Below are 18,395 nucleotides of genomic sequence, written 5' to 3'. Positions count from 1 at the left end.
TTAGCCTTCTCTCTGCTATTTAGTACTATTAGGTTTGCTATTGGGTATGACAGCAACCTGAGCTTTCACTCCTTCCTCTTGCCTCATTTGTAAACCAATGTATGTCAGCATTAGTAACTAGTATGTCTTTAAAGATAATATTTTCAAACTGGTTTTGTGAGAATGCCTGGCTGCGTGCAGCCATGCCATTTATTTTTCATCTCCCATTGATCACTTTATAAAAAAATTAATAGGGGATTCAGAACCTAAAACTATTATGTTCTTGCTGCTTCATGAAGATTGTCAGCAAGAGTGTCCTAGACTGGTGACTGCTCGCAAGTCCTGTGAAAGGAAAGCAAAATTCTTCCGTTATGGGAGTAAACCCCAGGAAAGGAGGTGGTGATGGCTTGTTTGGGATAGGTAAAGAGGCATGCAAACATAAGATTATTGCAGCAGAAACAAGTAGAGGGGTAAAATGTTCCATAGTTCCTGAAACAATTTGTCTTTAACAGATCGTTGCCTTCCTTCCCTCTTCCTCTGTACCCTTGCTCTTGAAATGGAAATATACTGACTTTGCCATGCTATCTTCTGAAACTGCAGTCTTCAATGAAATAGTAAGCTCTTGCTAAGTGGCAGAGGCACCAGGATTAAAGAAGGTGAAACAAGCTGCTGGATTCTGTTTAATAATGAAGCTGGATCTTTCATGGTCACGGAGTGTAGAGCACAGGATTGCTCCAGCTTGTGCTTCAAGATTCTTTGCAGTCAGCATGGATATGGAGAAGATGGAGAACACTTTCCCTAGAGAACTACCTCCAATAAAATATAGGGACTAAAAGTTAGTTAGGTGGGGCAATGACATTCATGTTGTTATAAACACATCTATCTCATGTCTGTAAATATACATGAACCTCTTAGTCATATAGCTAGAATATAGTAAAACCCCCAGGGCAAAAGGACTGAGGTCAGCAGTGAGGTACTGCCAATTTTCTGTCAAGAGGCACTCTTAGGAATATTCAGTCTTTCAAAATATCTGGGTTTTTTTTTCCCCTAAAATGTTGGCTAGTAATACATTTTGATATGAAAAAAGTCACAGCTGGACTTTACAAATAGGTATAGGCTAGAAACAAGCAAAGAACTCAGGCAACTGCCCAGTCTATCAATCTTTTCTATAAATGCATCATATTACTTGTTTTCTGTGCATCTGATATTTATTTATAATAAATATTATGTACAAGAAGGTGATAAAAGAGACTCGTAAACATAAGTATGTTTACTCCTAAACACTTAAGTAAATCAATGCATCATATTGCACTAATTTTTCTTGTTTTGTCCTCTTAAGAATGTATTATATCATGAAACAGTGACTAACAGGCTTCACTTATCAGGTTTGCTTAAAGTTATTTTCTGTTCTTACTTATTGGTACCAATAGGCTTACTGAAAGAAAACTATGCATTCAGAACTGCTGATCTAAACCATTTGTTCAAGAATATACAGGCAAGGTGCTGATGCACAGCAAAGTGAAGGGTAGGTTTTTTTAGATAATGATCTGTTTCTGGGTTTGTGGGAAATTGTTAAGTTGTTAGATCTGGAGCATCTCTCTTGTGGATTTCAGATGAACTAGGTTCAGAAGTAATTGGCAACACATCTGATCTAACAGCCCTTATAAATAAACCTTAGTAAAGCAATTCCAGCTAATAAAGTCAATGTAATAGCTTATGTAAAAAGTTCATCTGCAGCAGCAGACACTATAGTGACTCCACTGTCAATCTGGACCTGGTTCCAATTAACCACTATACTGATTTCCCTCTAGTATAATCCTGCAGAATTGGACAGAGTTGTGTTGATCTAAGTAGTAAAAATGAGAGATGGGAATCAGGTCTCAAGATCAGAGAACACAGGGTATTTTAAAGCTGCAGTTTCTTTTTCCTGTCCTAAACTATACCTCTCAAAACTTTCTCTTCCCCATTGGACCACTTCACAGGAAAGAACTAAGGGAAGAATTTAATAGCTAGGTTCTTGATTTTGGTTAGAAGAAAGAGCTTGAATTACCACACAGCAAACTTCCCCTGTAGATTCCAAGCCTGTCAGGTTTGTCTCTTGGATCAGTCCTCCATTAAGCCTTGCTCTTGTTCTGGACAGACAGATGGGGAGAATGGCTGAGGCCTGAAAAGACAGGCACTGCAACAGGATCGATGCAGTAAAAATCTGCTTCTGTCAACCTGCAGTCAGTTTTTCAGCTTGGAGGGATTTAAAAGGCCAAGTTGAGAGGCTTCTACATAGTTTTTTTGGTTGCTGGTTTTTTTCTCCCGTTAAAGTGCCAGTATAGTGGAAAGTTCAAACCAGGCATTTGGACGTAAATGAAACTGTTTGAAGTTGGGGATGTTCAATAGAAATAGGAATGTATGAAACACAAATAGTGCTATTCCAGATGGAACTGCATGACCAAGGCAAAAAATTAAGAAAGATACAAATATGTGGGAATTAGGGTTGAGAACTAGATGTGGCAGTGGCAAAAATGTGGCATCATCTCCCACATTTCTCTGACCACAACTTTGCATCATCATTATTTTTAATTCCTCTGCTTTTATTTGGTTTTTGCAATGAATATGGTAACCATAGTTACTGTACTTCAGTATAAGTTTGTCTTTATAGTAAGTATAGTCTGAGATGTTTAACAAATCAGGGCACTCTGGAAACGTAAGGATTTCCCTGCTAAGTGTCTGAATAACAGCATAAACTAGGGAAGATCAGGATATCTTCTTTTCTTAAGCTGCTTATGAACAGCATCCAAGTGCCTAGCAGACTGTCAGGCAAAGAATGAAACTGCATAGCATGTTACTTGGAAATTGCTTTCTCTGACATAGGTACATAAATTCTGCTTTAAGTTGTTACGTATGTGTCAAAGAGGCATTCAAGGCTTCTCACTAAGTCATGTTGTTTTACAAATGTGGCAGTATGGGCTTTTAAACATTGCCTAAAATGACCAGAACTTCTTACTTCAAGGATTTTAACACTAGTCTAATTAGTTTAACAAAATTAATTAAAAATAATTGTATTGATTTCATGAAAGCTGAAGATCCACTACTCACTTGTGTAAAGAGCAAACACTATCAAGTTTTAATAGTAAAAATAATAAATAACATATGAGACACCCAACGTATGAAACAGCTGAAGGAAGCTTGCTTGTTATTCTAATCATGTTTGTTAGAGACACTGCCATATTGCATTAAGCTTATAAATTAAAATCAGGCATAAAATCAGACATAAATTAAAATCAGACATAAATGAAAACCCATTGAAGTGTAACTGAAAAGCTGTGCATTTACTGTAGCCACATTTACCTTCCCAGCAGTTACAGGCATTTTATTTTCAAAGTGACTACGCTTACTTAATTAGAATTATTTACTTCTACCTCTTTGGAACAGCTCAAGCACCTGGGGTTGAAACACTTACAGAAGATATTGATGACTTTCAGAGTGCCTCTCAAGTGACAGGATCTGTGAGTATCTTGCTTTATGGATAATTCTATAATTTTTCCATTTAGTTTGATAAAAAAAGAAAATAGATTTTTGCATAAAGACAAAAAGTTGTGTGTGGCAGCACTGTCATCCTGGAGAAAACTTGATTCACCTGACCCTTCTGAATCTTCAGTTCTCTGTTTTTTTTTTTCATTCTAGGTAGGGTGACATTTTTAAAGAAATTATTATACTCTCATATAAAAGCATATGTTGTGTGGCTTACATGTATAGCTTCCATTGAAAGTGCAATTTGTCTATACTATTTCTGATTGTTCTTAAATGTTAGTCAAATATCTGTTTTACCAAATAGTATTCAATTTTACAAAATAAGAGAACAAAAAATTTCAGGCTCTACATTTCATTATGAAAGACAATTATAGTATCTGAATTTAGCTTTTTGGTAACATTTGCTTGGAAATTAATAAATGACAGGTATCTACTTAAAACATATAGCTAATTTATGTATCTTTAAATAGTGCAATATTCTGCTTGGTAAAGTTTTCATCAGTTCTTTTATTTTGAAATTTAAGGAAATATTTGCAGGTTTGCAGATTGCACAAACATATAACCAGCAATAAAATAATTTTTGAAAAATTATAGAATTTTGGCACTAGTACTGCATCACAATTTGAATATAGATTAAAGAATGGATTGCTTTTTTTCTAAGGCAAATGAACTGACAATAATTGTTTGGTTTTGCAGAATTTTAATTCCTGTTCAGCCCTAGAAAGAGTGGCTTATAGCACCCTTTAGTGTTGATAAAGTCACTCAAAAGAAGGGCTCAGTATTTGTTAGCTAAGGAGAAAGGGCAGTGTTAAAGAGAAAAGCAATAATGCAGACTGATCCTGCAGTCTTTCAAGCAGCTGATTAACTACTAATAACAATACTGTTCATATAGTGTTTCTAACCAGAATTATCAAAGCAGTTGGCAGATAATTGAGTTCCAGATCAATTCCTGAAGCTTTCTGAGATCTTGGAGTGCAAGAACCTGACAGAGCATTTACAGGTATTAGGAAAAATGAGCAGAACTTAAGTTGCCATTGCTGTGAGCTTTTTTCTCAAACCTTTCTGCTTCACACTGGCGAGCAGAGAGGTGTAATAAATTTTTCAGCAGTTTCTGGCCCCACGTTTTTCTTATCGATTTGTACCTGCAGCTACCAGCTTTGATTTATCAGTTCTGCAGACATATAGCATAGGGAATTAGCAACAAATAAATTGAATTGCACAGAAAAAATAAAAGATGCAAGGAAAACAAAAGATCGTTATGCTATTAGCAAAATCTTGCTACAGAAATGTGCAGCCTTCAACTAACTATTTTTAGATATATGTTCTCTGTGTGCATGCTTTGAAATATGCTCTGCTAGTTCTAGACATTGGTGAGGTTGCCTGGAGCAGTGGCTGCCAGGGCCAGCAAAGTTGCCTGGCCTGACTCCCTGAAAGCCATGCTGACTATTGTTACTGCCAGTACTGCAAAGAGATGGCCAGAAAAGCAGATAAAGCTATTGCTCTGCCCACACAACCTCTCCCTAGGTCAAAGGCATCTAGCTTGTTTCCTGAGCTCTTGGAAAATTCCTTTACCTAAGTTTCTAAGGAGCCATAAGCCAGTAACTGTTAGTTCAGCAGCTTTGGGTCGTTTTCCTTCCTGCATTTTGTATCTTAAAACTCTTGCTTAAATGATGCATAGCTGATTGTGTACTTTTATATCTTTAAAGCAGCTTGTTAACCAGAATAAGATTCAGCTATCCAACACTGTGTTTGTCTACTGCTCTCTCTCTTCAAAAAGAAAAAAAATGATTCAACCATTGTTGTTAGTTTCCTTTTAGGGCTCTGAGGGAATAGACATATGTTCCATTGTCCCCTAATAACTTCCAGTGAGACTCATTCTTTGACAATCTTGACATATAAAATATAGAGGCGAAACTGAGGTTTCCCATAGGAAGGCTGTGAAGATCCTTTGAAACAGAAATACGCCTGTAAAATTACTTCAGAAATTGGTACCAAAATACATTTTCGTGACTTGAAGTGATTTTCAGATATTATATGAGATACTATATGAAACAGAAGATGAGGGGAGAATAGAATAGCTATGATGTTGATCAGACGTTTCTCATCAACTGGACAAATTGGTTCATGGCATTCACTCAAATGCACATGTCACATGTAAAAATTCCTGATCTGGTTCAGGGTGTGCCATCTTTAACACTGATACTGCATTCCAGTAGGGTAATTTGAGTCTGTTGCTAGTTAAATGTGTCATTACCATAAATTTTCCTGTACTCGTGTATTTGACAAATTTTCCTTAAAAGTGTTTCAGCGTTTGAAGAAGAAGTGTTTTGAGAAAAATAGTGGGATATACCAGCAAGAATTATGCATGAGGATGTTTAGAAAAGAGCCATGTGGGTTCATTTTTCATGTCTCATGTGTATGTCCCCACATAAAATCTTTCATGTGGAGACGAAAGCAATATGGACACTGGTACATAGAAGAGATAGGCCCTATCTATGTCTCTAGCAGGGTTCATGTAATTTATACTATGGATACATTTTGATTTTCTTGTAACATTGTGTGTTTACTGTTCTGTTTCTGAAGAATCTAGAAGGTTTTGTAATTAGGGCTTTTTCTTTAACCCTTTTTTAAATAGATTATTTTGATATGCTTTATTTTTCACAGAGAGTTGATATTTGAAAAATAGAGAAGTTACATTTTCAGTGCTGCCCAATCCCAAACAGGGTGTACTGAATTAATAAAGGACTAAAGCTAGCAAAACCCAGTTTGAAGTGTTTACAGTGATCAGCACTCTTCCCAAAGTGTATTGCAAGGATTGAAAGTGGAAGCAAGCATTCAAAATATCCTTGGAGATCCCAGTTTACTGCAGGGCTCCTTTTCTGACAAATATTTAACTTAACAAAAAGTGCTAAGCAAAATACAAATCTTTTTCTTGAGATTTTTGCAGTGCGGTGAACACGGAGTCCTGTTTTACTTTGTAAATGGATTTTATAAATATTTGGCTAGCAAGCTTTAAGGTAATATTGATGTGATATTAGGAACAAATTAAGTTGGCTGGGATTCTGACAGAAATAGAAAAGTAAAGTACATGGGGAAATTACTGAATTTACAGTCTAACAGAAAGAAAGAGGGCATGTGCACTGGGCAATTCACATTGAGTAGACTGTGCTTTCCCTCTGAGTTGCTTCTTTTACCACCTGGATCTAGCAGGACTCATGGTTAGTGTTTTTTTAATGTGAATATTTGCATTCACTCGCCTTGCCTGTGCTCATAAAAAGGTATATTTTTCCTTGCAAATTATCCATGTAAGTCAAACCAATCCAAGTGTAACAGATACTGGAAAAAAAAAATTGCCCAACTGCAAAAAAGCATTTCTGCATGAAGTTTTTGCCTTGAGTTTTTGCACTTTATTATGGTGGGAAAAATACTGTAATGAATTGTTTTATGAAGGTGGGTTTTTGTAAATAATTTTTTTCCTGTTTTCCCTTCTGCTTTGGAATTTTTCAGTTGCTTTCCTAGAAGGAATACATACATGGATTTACTCTGATAAACACAAATATTCCTTAATGGTATTCAATTTATTAAATGACTTGAGCATCAATGCATGGTAAAAAAATAATCTTTTAATTCTTGTTATCAATAAATGTTGAATAGAGTGCTTCCAAGGAGACCTCTCATCAGGCAGACAGGAGGGGAGATGTGTTTTGAAGTAAAAATACTCTTGTTTGAAAATATTTCATCCCTTAAAATGTAATTTTAAGTTGAAATAGTTTTCTGAATTTTTACATAATAGATGGAAGAAACCATAAAAAAACAACATAAAAATATTGATGAATGCCTTGTTTTTACCTGTCTAAAATTTTAGTTGTTGGGTATGACAAAAATATTGGTCCAAATAACAGTAAACAAGATGGAAGCTTAGAACAAAATTATGCAAGATATACTGCAGAAATTAAAACAATTGTGATACCCTGTTGCTGACATATTTTCTCCTTCCTTCTTGCCTATAAACAGAAAAACTGTGTGCAAGTTAATTCAAACTACCATTTTTTAGTGTAAGGTTTATAAAATGTGTTGGCTGACTGCCATGGGAAGCAAAAGGCTTGTAATTTCAATTACATGGCATTTCAAGTAGAACAGGCCCTAATGTGGTAGGTGGGGATTAGAGGTGGCTGCCAATATTGCCTCAGAGCTCTGAGGTTTATTATTTTTACAGTACCAAACCCCCATGTTGACTCCCTCACCATACATCCTTGAACAGACTATGGAAGCTGAAAGATTAAGTATGTGATGAATTCTTGTAGCAAATGCATGTTGTATGGAGAATCTTCAAACAAAATATTGCACAAAAAGTTCCATTTCATGAATAACAACTGTCTTTGCCAGCTGTTTTGTCAGAACAGAAGGTACACTTGCAAACAAATTGTTCAGTAAAGGGAATGGGTTTTTCTGCATTTGGGGGGACCTCTGTCAAATGTATCTATTTAAGGTATCTAAGTTATTCTGCAAAGGATTTGTAGGTTATACACAGAAAGCCATGCATGGTTGTTTTTCTTACAGTATTATCTCCTGAAGTTACCAATAAAATTTGCAGTTGATTAGCAGAACTGCATAGAAGAAAAAGTTCAATCAAAATGTATTGCATATATTTACAGCTTGCCAAGAACAACTAATTAATTGGGTTTCATCTCCTTTTCCTGATTTCATTGTGATCATACAGTTCAGTTTTTAAGCACTTCTCTTGTGAAGTGGGGACTGTTCCCATACCTGAAAAGAGATTTTGTGTATATTCGTGAACACATATGTGAGTACCTGGGTGGTTTTACTCTGAAGTAGCCCAAAATGACAAAGAAATATGATGCTGTGCTATTTATTAACACTTTTTATGGTCAGCAAAAAGAGTAATTTATTTTCTAACAAACACTTGATTTCCAGGTCATGCTGTAGGTAATTTGGAGGCCTTCCTCTTGACATTACGTATTCTGAAATGTTGCATCTCTGTAGAACTCCTCAGGTCTCAGTGAGTATTACGTAGCCCACATCAAGTCAGCTCGATAGAGAGATCAAGACATTCACATCTGCACTGTTTTTTTTTAGGGGTACAAGCTATACTAATGTATACTGGCTAACACTGTGCTGCAGATTGAATGAATGCTCCATCCCTGGCAGTGTTCAAGGACAGGTTGGATGAAGCCTTGGGTGATATGTTTTAGTGTGTGGTGTCCCTGCCATGGCAGGGGGGGTTGGAACTAGATGATCTTAAGGTCCTTTCCAACCCTAACTATTCTATGATTCTATGATTCCACATTAATGACCTCTTTAGTTGTAGTTCTGTTGCAGTGTGGCACTCTCAATAAATGGTGGTATTTTACAGAAGTTCAGGGAACCAGTGATGAGAGTTTACCTTTAGTTTTATTGTTTGCAACTTTTTATTTTAGCAGTAATTAGGCTAAGTGTTCTAAATAAAAATAGTATTCATTAATTTATTGTATGTGAAGAAATTATCATGATATGTAAAGAAAACCCCTTAAGAAATAGTTGACCTTAAAAGTTGACAAGGGCTTTGTTTGAACATATTTCTGGTACAAAGAGACATTGCTTTACCTTCCAAGTTTGAAGGTGATGCACAGGGCCTAGAGCTGTTTCTACAAGTTTGAAAGACCAAGGATGTCTTTCAGGAACATACTCATATTTAGATCTGGTTAATCTTATTATGCCATTTGTAATTTTTGTGCTAGTATTTAGAAATCTTAATGAACGATCCAGGGCAACTGTAGTTTGGACATGCTCCATACATATATGTTATATTTTTCAGTCTACTATCATCACTGTAGTCCGAGTTAACTGACATTTTTGTTTTATCTCCACAATTCCTGGCCAGTAGACAAACGACAGGTTTTGGCAAAGTGGAATAAGAAGGTTTCAATACATGACTTGCAAGCCTGAATCTCAAGTGACATATCTGAACTGCTGCCATTCATCCAGTGAAGAGAAGGGGCACCAGTGAATCCTGCTAGAGCTGTACAAGATAATCTATCCTCACATTTGAACTGGCATGTTTCCAAAGCCTCCTTGATAACATCCCCTACTTTCAGCTTGTATTTGTCTGTTAGGAATAGGCTGCTGCATAAATTGAGTACTGGACACACTGAGGACATCTGTCTGTGTTTATGCATTATTCATTTAGATGAACCCATGGTCTCAAAATGCTAATAAATACTTTTATGTACAGAATTATTTAGACATATATAAAAAAAAACATTACCTGAGCCTACCTCCAAAAATGTTGCTGGTTATAGCCCTGAAATATCTAGCTTCAGAGAAGGAATGAAGAGTGGTTACACTATGGTTTTAATGTTTCAATAAATTCTTGTACTTGTTTTTTTTTCCCTGAGCATTATTATTTTCTATATAGCAAGTGTTTAACTGGAAGGCACAATTATAAGCACATAACATCAAAAAATTAAATTGCTAATATTAAATATTCAGTTTTCCATAATTAGTATTGTACTACTGTTCTGGTCTTTTGTGAAACTACTGCCTGACAAAATGCCATAAGCCTTTGAAAAATAGAAAATAAAACAGAAAAATGCACAGGAAGAGTTACAAAATTTGAGGAAAAAAAGTAATCCAAAGTTACCTCATTAATTCCACAGGGTGTTAGAACTGTACATCTGAAAGGGAGTTTGAATATATGACAATAGGTAATGAATATATGTAAATGTATTTGTTTTAAAACATATACAAGATTAATATTTATTCATAGAAAGAATATCTGTCCTAGATACAGAACTGAACACAAACTCTGTATGTCTTTGTAGCTGTGGGTTAACACAGTGAAGGCAGACACAATTATTTATTAAATGCGCATACGTTCCTGCCTTTTTGTGCCTGTTTGTACTTAATGCACAGGCATATCTGTGTGTCCTAAATGCACTTATATACGATTTTAAAACCTATATTGAAACATACAAAGGTTCTGCTGGTGTTTGATGATCTTTGTGATTTGGAGTCTCCTAATTGGAAGTGATTTAATTTAAACATTACTTAGGTTTTTATAAACATCTGGAGCACTATAATGTTGACTACAGTTGAATAATTTTTCTCCATTTATCTTCAAATCTACTACAGGCAGTAGACAGCTGCCTTTACTTAGACAGTCATCTTAGTTGTATTTGTCTTACATGATTACTGTGCATACAGGAAAGAAGTGCATTAGAGGGAAAAGCAGAATTGTAAGGAGCAGTAGAGGTTTGTAGAAGAGCAAGTTAACTCTATTTCATTTCCAGAAAATACAACATGGAGAGTGTAACCCTTTCATCAGGCTAACATTTGGAACCCTGTGTTTTTAGGAGGTTAGGGAGTTAATGAAAATCCATAGTAATTTCCTTATGGTAAACTTGAATAGTCCAACTGAAGAGTATTAGATCACTTTCTTCTTCAATTATTACCATAGACCACTGACTAGTTTTTATTCCATATTTCATCAGAACTGTGCTTGTGCATGAAATTGTACATTCAAAAGGATTAATACTTTTAAAGGACCACCTTGTGCAGAAGCTATCAGCAGCTTCTGATATGTGGGTGACACAGTTCCAGCCTGGCACACTGTGGAGCAGCAAACCGTGTATGCCTTTTGTGATCGGGGTCACCAGTTTGGGTCTCCCTTCTCTGCTCAATGATTCTTCCTGAAATTATGTCAGCTTAATGTCTTTGAATCCATGCCCCCTCTCTAAATTTGTTTGATATTTACTGAAAGATTAAAAATCAGAAAGAGATGAATGACAGTGAGACCATTGCATAAGCCTTGCTTCTTCAGGAAATCAACAAAACCCATTAAACTATTGATGAAATGTTTTGGTGAGGTAATATTGTATGATTTATTTCAGATAGGCTGTTAAAAATGCTTTAGTTAATGTTTTTGCTTGTTGTTATGACCAAGTCATGCATACTCAGACATATATTTTTGTGTATCTATCTCAAGCATTAAAAAAAATTATTAAGTTATGTCATAGTATATTTTAAAATGATTTCCTGAAACTGTATTGAGTGGATTCCAGAAAATGCAGATGATTTTGAATACCACAGCATCTAACAGTGAAGTATCTGGGGAGGTGGTCTGTTTGCTGGCATCCCTTCCAAACTGCTGTGTCACCTGGATGATTTAGTTGCTGTTCCTGAAAAGGATACTTCTTGCAGTGATAAAAAAGCACTGGCAATTTTGATTAGGAAATTCTGTGATATTCCCAGAAGTGCTGCTTTGCAGAGATATGGTGCCAAATGTTATGGTAATTTAAAGTAAGTGCAACCCCCACTAAGTAACTGGAACTGCACAGAATGTAAATCATTGAAGAATTTGTCCTGTTATGATGTCTCAGCGTGGAACAAAAGCTTGTGTAAAGGTATATATTTGAATTACTTTAGAACTGTTGATTTTAAGTAATGCCTCTGATTTATGTTATTTAAGGTAAGACATGATATTTTGTAATATTTTGCATGAAATGTTATGTATTCTACATAAAAAGCGCCAGATTGACTCTTCTAAAAAAAAAAAAATGACTTTTTTCTTCACATGTAAATGAGAAACTAGATTAAAAGTATTCCCTTTTCCTTTTCTCTGTTTAAGTCTCATACAGTTTGGACCCTGGATGCAATGGGTGTCAGACCAGGGGGTTCCCCAAGACAGAAACTCTTAAAGGATTCCTTAGCAGCAAAAGAACTTCAGACCATGGAAAAACACCTAGCTGGTATGTATGGTAGCAATGGATTGTAAAACACCTAGCAGTACTCAGCCAGCTAGCTTTGCCAATATTATAGATGAAGAAAAAAATGATCTGTCTCTCATGTTGATGAAAACAGAAAAACTTTAAACTTCTTTTCGTTTTATTGGGGAGAAAGAGCACAGTTATTGTTATGTTTGTTAGATATAATGATCTTAATTACAGTAAATACAGTAAATAACCAGTAATTAAGCTGTGTTAAATATACTGCAGTCTGACAGCTCAGTACTGCACCTATTTATTTGTTTTCACATTCCACCAAGACTTAGGTAATAAGATGCTTTACCTACAGTTAAGTAATCTTTAGAAAAGGCTGCAGTAAGCCTTTAGCTTGAGAACAGATTGCTTTGCATTGAAAGCTTACCTTGTTCATGAGACTTCTGGCTAAGTGAGTCTGTTAACTTGTGTGGAGTGGAACATCTGCAACATCTTTGATGGGGCAACCATTTCTAAAAAGTCAAACAAGCCCCCTGGGTTTTTTTTGTGAAATATGTTTCAGAGCTCTGTAAAAATTAATGAGGGATATCCTAGGATATATTGTATTTGTCCTTATTTGCAATAAATATTTGCTATCTTCAGCTTCAGTTTTAAGGTCCTGTATTGTGCATGCTGTTAGTCATTGTTCTGTTTTCAGCTGCAACAGTTATTTTTCTCTTTCCCAATAGCTGGTGCAGTGCTGTGTTTTGGCTTTAGTCTGAGAACAATGCTGATAACACACCAATGTTTTAGTTGTTGCTGAGCAGCACTTATCCCCATTAAGGACTTTTCAGTCTCTCATGCTTTGTCAGTGAGGAGGGGCATAAGAAGCTGGGAGGAAGCAAAGACAGCACACCTGGCCCTAACTAGCCAAAAGGGTATTCCAAACCACAGCATGTCATGGCCAGTATAAAGACTGGGGGAGAGTTACCCAGAAAGCTCATATCCCTGCTTGGGTCGGGCTGGATATTGGTCAGTGGGTAGTGAGCAATTGCATTATGTGTCATTTGTGCTTATTGTTTTTAACCCTTTCCCATTTTAGTTTTATATTCTCTACCCTTGTTATTTTTCTTACCATTATCATTATTATTAGTAGTATTTTTATATTATACTTCAGTTATTGGACTGCTCTTATCTCGACACATGGGTTTTACATTCTTTCAGTTCTCCTTCCCATCCCACCCAGAGGGGGGACAGTAAAGGAGGGGTGAGCAAACAGCTGTGTGGTTCTGAGTTGCCAGCTGGGCTTAAACCACTACAATTGCATGGTGAAATCTGGGTTTTGTAGGCCAAGTCTATGAAAAATAATGCAGAACTGGAACATGAAGACAGTATATGTAGAGTGGAGGGAAAAATTAAATTTATCTGACCTGGATCTAAATTCAGGTCACTTAGAGAGTGAGATAGAGAACTTACCACTTTCAGTGTGATTTTCTAAAAGACTTTGGACATTAATCCTACCAATAGTACTGGAGCGAAAGGCTTGGGAGTTGTATCCTCTTTAGGGAGAGGTACAGCTCTTGTACTTCTGCCTAGGGGCTGCTGGAGCTGAAGTCAAAGCAGAAGACAAACCTGTGAACACAATTAAGGAAGATCTTTAGAAAAAAAAAATTCTTGTAGTGGAACAACAACTAAAATTTATTCTGTCTGCAAATGCAGATATTTTTACATTTTTTTGTTTCTGACAACAGAAATGGGTTTTTTTTTGACAGGTTCAAGTCACTTTAACTATTAAAGATGTAGTCATCACTGCCAAACTAGATTGAAATTCCATGGTCCCTGTCTCCAAGGTGAAACTTCCAGGAAGCTCTAGTGAGAACCAGGAAACCAGCAAGCCAAGCTGTGGTCATCAGGTTTCTGCGGTATAGCAGGGACCTAAGTACCACAGGGGCCACTGCCACTGAAGTAGGGCTTTCCTTCCTTTGTGTTGCTGCAGCTGCCCCTCAGGAGAGGTCTGGTGAAGAACTCCCTACTTTTATTTATGTCCTAACTGGTCACATTTCCATGGTTGTTCTTGTATGCAGTGTGTTCTAAAAGATGCAGTTCCTTTAGACCTCCCTTGACATAGCTGGCAGTAGTAACTACCATATTCAACAGAATATGGAACAGTAAGCTAACTAGCTATATTCACTTAGTCTCTGCAATTCAGCCTGTTGTTTTGTGACCTACAGTCTTCTCTCACACATCAATGCTGCTGTTGTCGTTTGACTTTGGACACATTATTTTAGTAATGCTGTAACATGGGGTTCAGTCATTCTATCGTTCAGTAATTTTTGTCTGCCTGAGAAATTTACAAAAAAACAGCCCAGTTATTAGACATTGGACTCTTTTATTCCTAATAATTCATGTCCTATTATAGCACCAGTGCTGCTTGAGACAATTATTCTCCTCACAGACACGCAAAACATAATTTTCATGAAAAATCAGCTCAGAAGACCTCAGATAATAATGCCGTGGTTTTTCTTAGCCTTATTTGCCTCACACATTTGCAAAAGTTCAAGTGTCTCTGATATCAGCAACTCTTCTGTTTAAGTTCCCTTACCAAGTGTGCTGGAACCTATTAATTCTACCCAAATGACTGCCTGTCTAGGCATTTAGGTGCCTGAATTGTGATTTAGATTACCTGTGTAGTGATGCAATGTATTCTCCTGTCTTAGATACATCTTCTTAAGGAGCCTAGCTTTCTCTTAAGGTCTACATGCTGGATAAAATTCATTCCTAACATAAAGAACAAATTGGTGCCTCTGCCTAAACTGGGGACTAGCACCAATTGCCAGCAACAGCCTCAGTACCTCAATATTTGAAAGCAACATTTTTACAAAATAATGTATTGAAGCAATTAGTTTTCTTTTCCTTCTCTACATATGGGTTTTAATACTTTTGTCTAAGATCCAGTCTCCTGCGTTACTGTGGCTGCTTTTTATCACACACAAGATGTGGATATATTTTTTGGTAGTTAATTCCAGTATCTTGCAAGTTGATTTGTTGCACTGATTCTGTGGTCATTGGATAATTGTGGAATATATTTTATCAGAAGAAGAACTGTTACATGCATAAACAGTTTATATAAGTACATTATATATCACATCCTTATACTGGTATTCCTAATATGAAGGTAAAATGCCTTTGTGTTGCTCTGTTGTCTGCATTTTGTTTTCCTTTAAATCACATTAACAAGGGATTTAAGAAATCCTAAACTGTAATTCAATTCTGGTATTTACTGTGGGTCAGATAATTCCGTAAAGGTGTTCTTTCTCGTTGAAAAGCTGATATTGAAGAAAAATCAAATAGAGGATGTGTGCTAAATAAAATTGAATAATTATGCCATGGAAACATGTTGATTATATGTGGACAAATTATTAGGAAAATTGGTTTATCTTCAGGCTTGGTTACTGTATGGAATTATGAAAACATGAGCCAAAATAAAATGTTTATTTAACTCTTATGAAATCATTCAATATTCAGACAATTTCTTAGCATACTGAATCATCATGAGAAAGCTAAAGGTCTGTAATTTTGGAAAGAGATAGGCTAAGCTGAATATTTAAAAGAACATGTTCCTCATTTGGTTTAAATCAGGTAACCAATATTGTAAATTATTGGCCCTTGAATATTTGCCAGACATCTTACAAGTTCCAAAGTGATGTGTATTGATTTTTTAAAAAAGCATAATGGAGGAGTACTTCAAGACATAATTATTTCAAAATGGAAATAATGTTAAGAGGTCAGCAAGGTAGCAATTAGAAATGTTCTTAACTATGTGCTAGAAACAACGACTATGTTCTGAAATTTGCTAGCAGCAAAGCGCTTAATGTTTAAAGAGTTGAGAGACACTTTTATCTGAGGCTTTTGCAACTATTTCAGTTTTACCAGCTTTTCTAGTGATAGCAATTGAAATGTGCAGAATATCTTGTATTAGACTGGTAACATGAAATTGACGTAGCTTGTTTTCCTGTTTTAAAGATGTTATTGTGATAACCATTATATTTATAAACTTATAATAAATTATTATATCGTTTATTATACAATGATATATAATGTTATATAATGATATAATGATGAATAATAATATAGTAAATAATGTGATTGTTATGTATTATAACAAATACATTATAATTTTTATAATAAAATTATAAGAAATAAGTTAATGTCAATTTTACATACAGCATTCTTTTTATACCTACTGGTAAACACAAGTGAAAGAAAATCTGATTTTCCAACATGCAATTTAAACCTGCTTATTTTAGGACTTTTAGAACCTGAAATTATTGTTATAAAAATAAAAAGGAAATGCTTATTTTATATAAATTCACATACCAGGTGTTTAAATTAGTAGAGGTTGGCTGATTTACAGCTTCTGTAGTGATAGGACAAGGGGTAATGAGTTAAAACTTAAACAGGGGAAGTTTAGGTTGGCTATAAGGAGGAAGTTCTTTACTGTTAGGGTGGTGAGGCACTGGAATGGATTGCCCAAAGAAGCTGTGAATGCTCCATCCCTGGCAGTGTTCAAGGCCAGGTTGGATGGAGCCTTAAGTGACATGGTTTAGTGTGAGGTGACCCTGCCCATGGCACTGGGGTTGGAACTAGATGATCTTAAGGTCCTTTCCAACCCAAACCATTCTGTGATTCTGATTCTGTGACTTTAATGGGAAATGGCATTGCTTTTCTTAAAATAACCAACTGTCTATATCAAAACCAAATTACAGTAAAGTACATGACAGTGAGAATGAAAATTGATAGCAATTGTGTAAGATAAAATGAACTCAAGTAAACTGTTCCTTAAGTTTGACATTTTTACTTGTAAGGACTTTCAGTTTGTTAACAATGGTAACCTAAATTCCAGCTTCCCTCACCTAACTGTTGGATGTATCTGATTTAATTCATTAGAAGCATTATTATGATTTAAATGAATTCAGAAGATGCTTTTCATCACTATGCCTGGTCTATTCTGTTTGTAAATAGGATTTTATTCCTTATGGCTGTGTGAGGGGTAAGGACTGGACCTCCAAATGGTCTATAACTTTTCTCCTTCAATTCTAAATGTTCTACCTGCTGTAGCACTGACTGCAAGCTGGAGCACAAAACTCAGGTTCAAATGGGATCACAGATTCAGACTTGGAAGAGTTCAGGGGGTTATTTCCCCCAGAGTTGTGGTTGGGCAATAGACAGAAGGGGTCGAAGCAAAAGTCTTGCCTGGAACCAGTTTTGGATTGCCCTTCACTGCAGCTGAGGATGGCAAATTTAGCTCACTGCTTCGTCTTGGTTTGTTACTAATGAGAAACAGCAAACGCCACAGAGAGAAACAGTGCAAAAGCCACAGAGAGAGAAGAAAAGAATTTGAAGAAATGAGAGGGATTTTTATAGGTTGTATTGATGTTCAATTGAGTGGTAATATTTTGTTTCTGTGGGATAGCTGTTTGCAATAAATGAAATATAAATAAACTTCGAGAAAATGCTTGTCAAACATTTGAACTATTAATTCTAATGCCTTATGTTTTAAGGATGAATAGAATTTCTATGCACAGCTTCAGATTGTCACTTACATTGGAGAAAATCAATACAGATTTTAAATCAGACAGAAACATAGAGTGAGTTTATTTCATTCTTTTCTTTTTTGGCTTTGTGTGTGTCCACAGATATTGAGAAGGACCTAGCACTGTGGGAAGAAGCAAGGCTCTCAAGAAGCCCTAGTATCCAACATCATAGTTTAGTTACATCTGACCATCAAGGCAATCTTCAAGCTACACCGGGCCAAAATCCGAGGCCTCAGGTGCCAGCTCAGATGGGGAAGAGCATTCAGCTCCAAGGAAGCAAATCACCACCACTGGCCACTAACAGCAGAACGCAGGTCTCCGGTGTTGTAAACAGCAGGCCTCCAACGCCTGGTACACAAACCAACAGGCCATCAACTCCAGGGAGCAGACCTGTGACCCCGAATAGCTTGCTGTCACGGCCTCTTACCCCTAGCAACCAAGGAAGTAGGGAAGGCATCATTAGTATGCAAAGAAGCAGATCTTTGACATCTAAGAACCAAATGGGGAGGACCCTCAGCGCTGCTTCAGGGCTTTCAGTGCAAATGAGTGGAGACATTGTTGGAACTGTCACTACTCAGAGAAGCAGTTTATCAGAAGTAAG

General features: G+C 36.2%; 1 protein-coding gene across 1 annotated transcript in view; it reads left to right on the top strand.

The window, feature by feature from the left end:
* The window catches only part of C1H8orf34 (chromosome 1 C8orf34 homolog), a 162,061-nt gene that overhangs the window by 126,887 nt on the left and 16,779 nt on the right, over window positions 1–18,395 (top strand). Inside the window, exons 10-12 of the mRNA XM_034063980.1 lie at window positions 3,406–3,479; window positions 12,131–12,251; window positions 17,897–18,390. Of these exons, the coding sequence (XP_033919871.1) occupies window positions 3,406–3,479; window positions 12,131–12,251; window positions 17,897–18,390 (689 nt within the window). The remainder of the gene's footprint in view (window positions 1–3,405; window positions 3,480–12,130; window positions 12,252–17,896; window positions 18,391–18,395) is intronic.

This window comes from Melopsittacus undulatus, chromosome 1, assembly GCF_012275295.1.
Source record: "Melopsittacus undulatus isolate bMelUnd1 chromosome 1, bMelUnd1.mat.Z, whole genome shotgun sequence".
Lineage (NCBI taxonomy): Eukaryota > Metazoa > Chordata > Aves > Psittaciformes > Psittaculidae > Melopsittacus > Melopsittacus undulatus.
The sequence above is the reverse complement of the archived record's forward strand: the minus strand, read 5'-3'. Positions and strand labels throughout refer to the sequence as shown.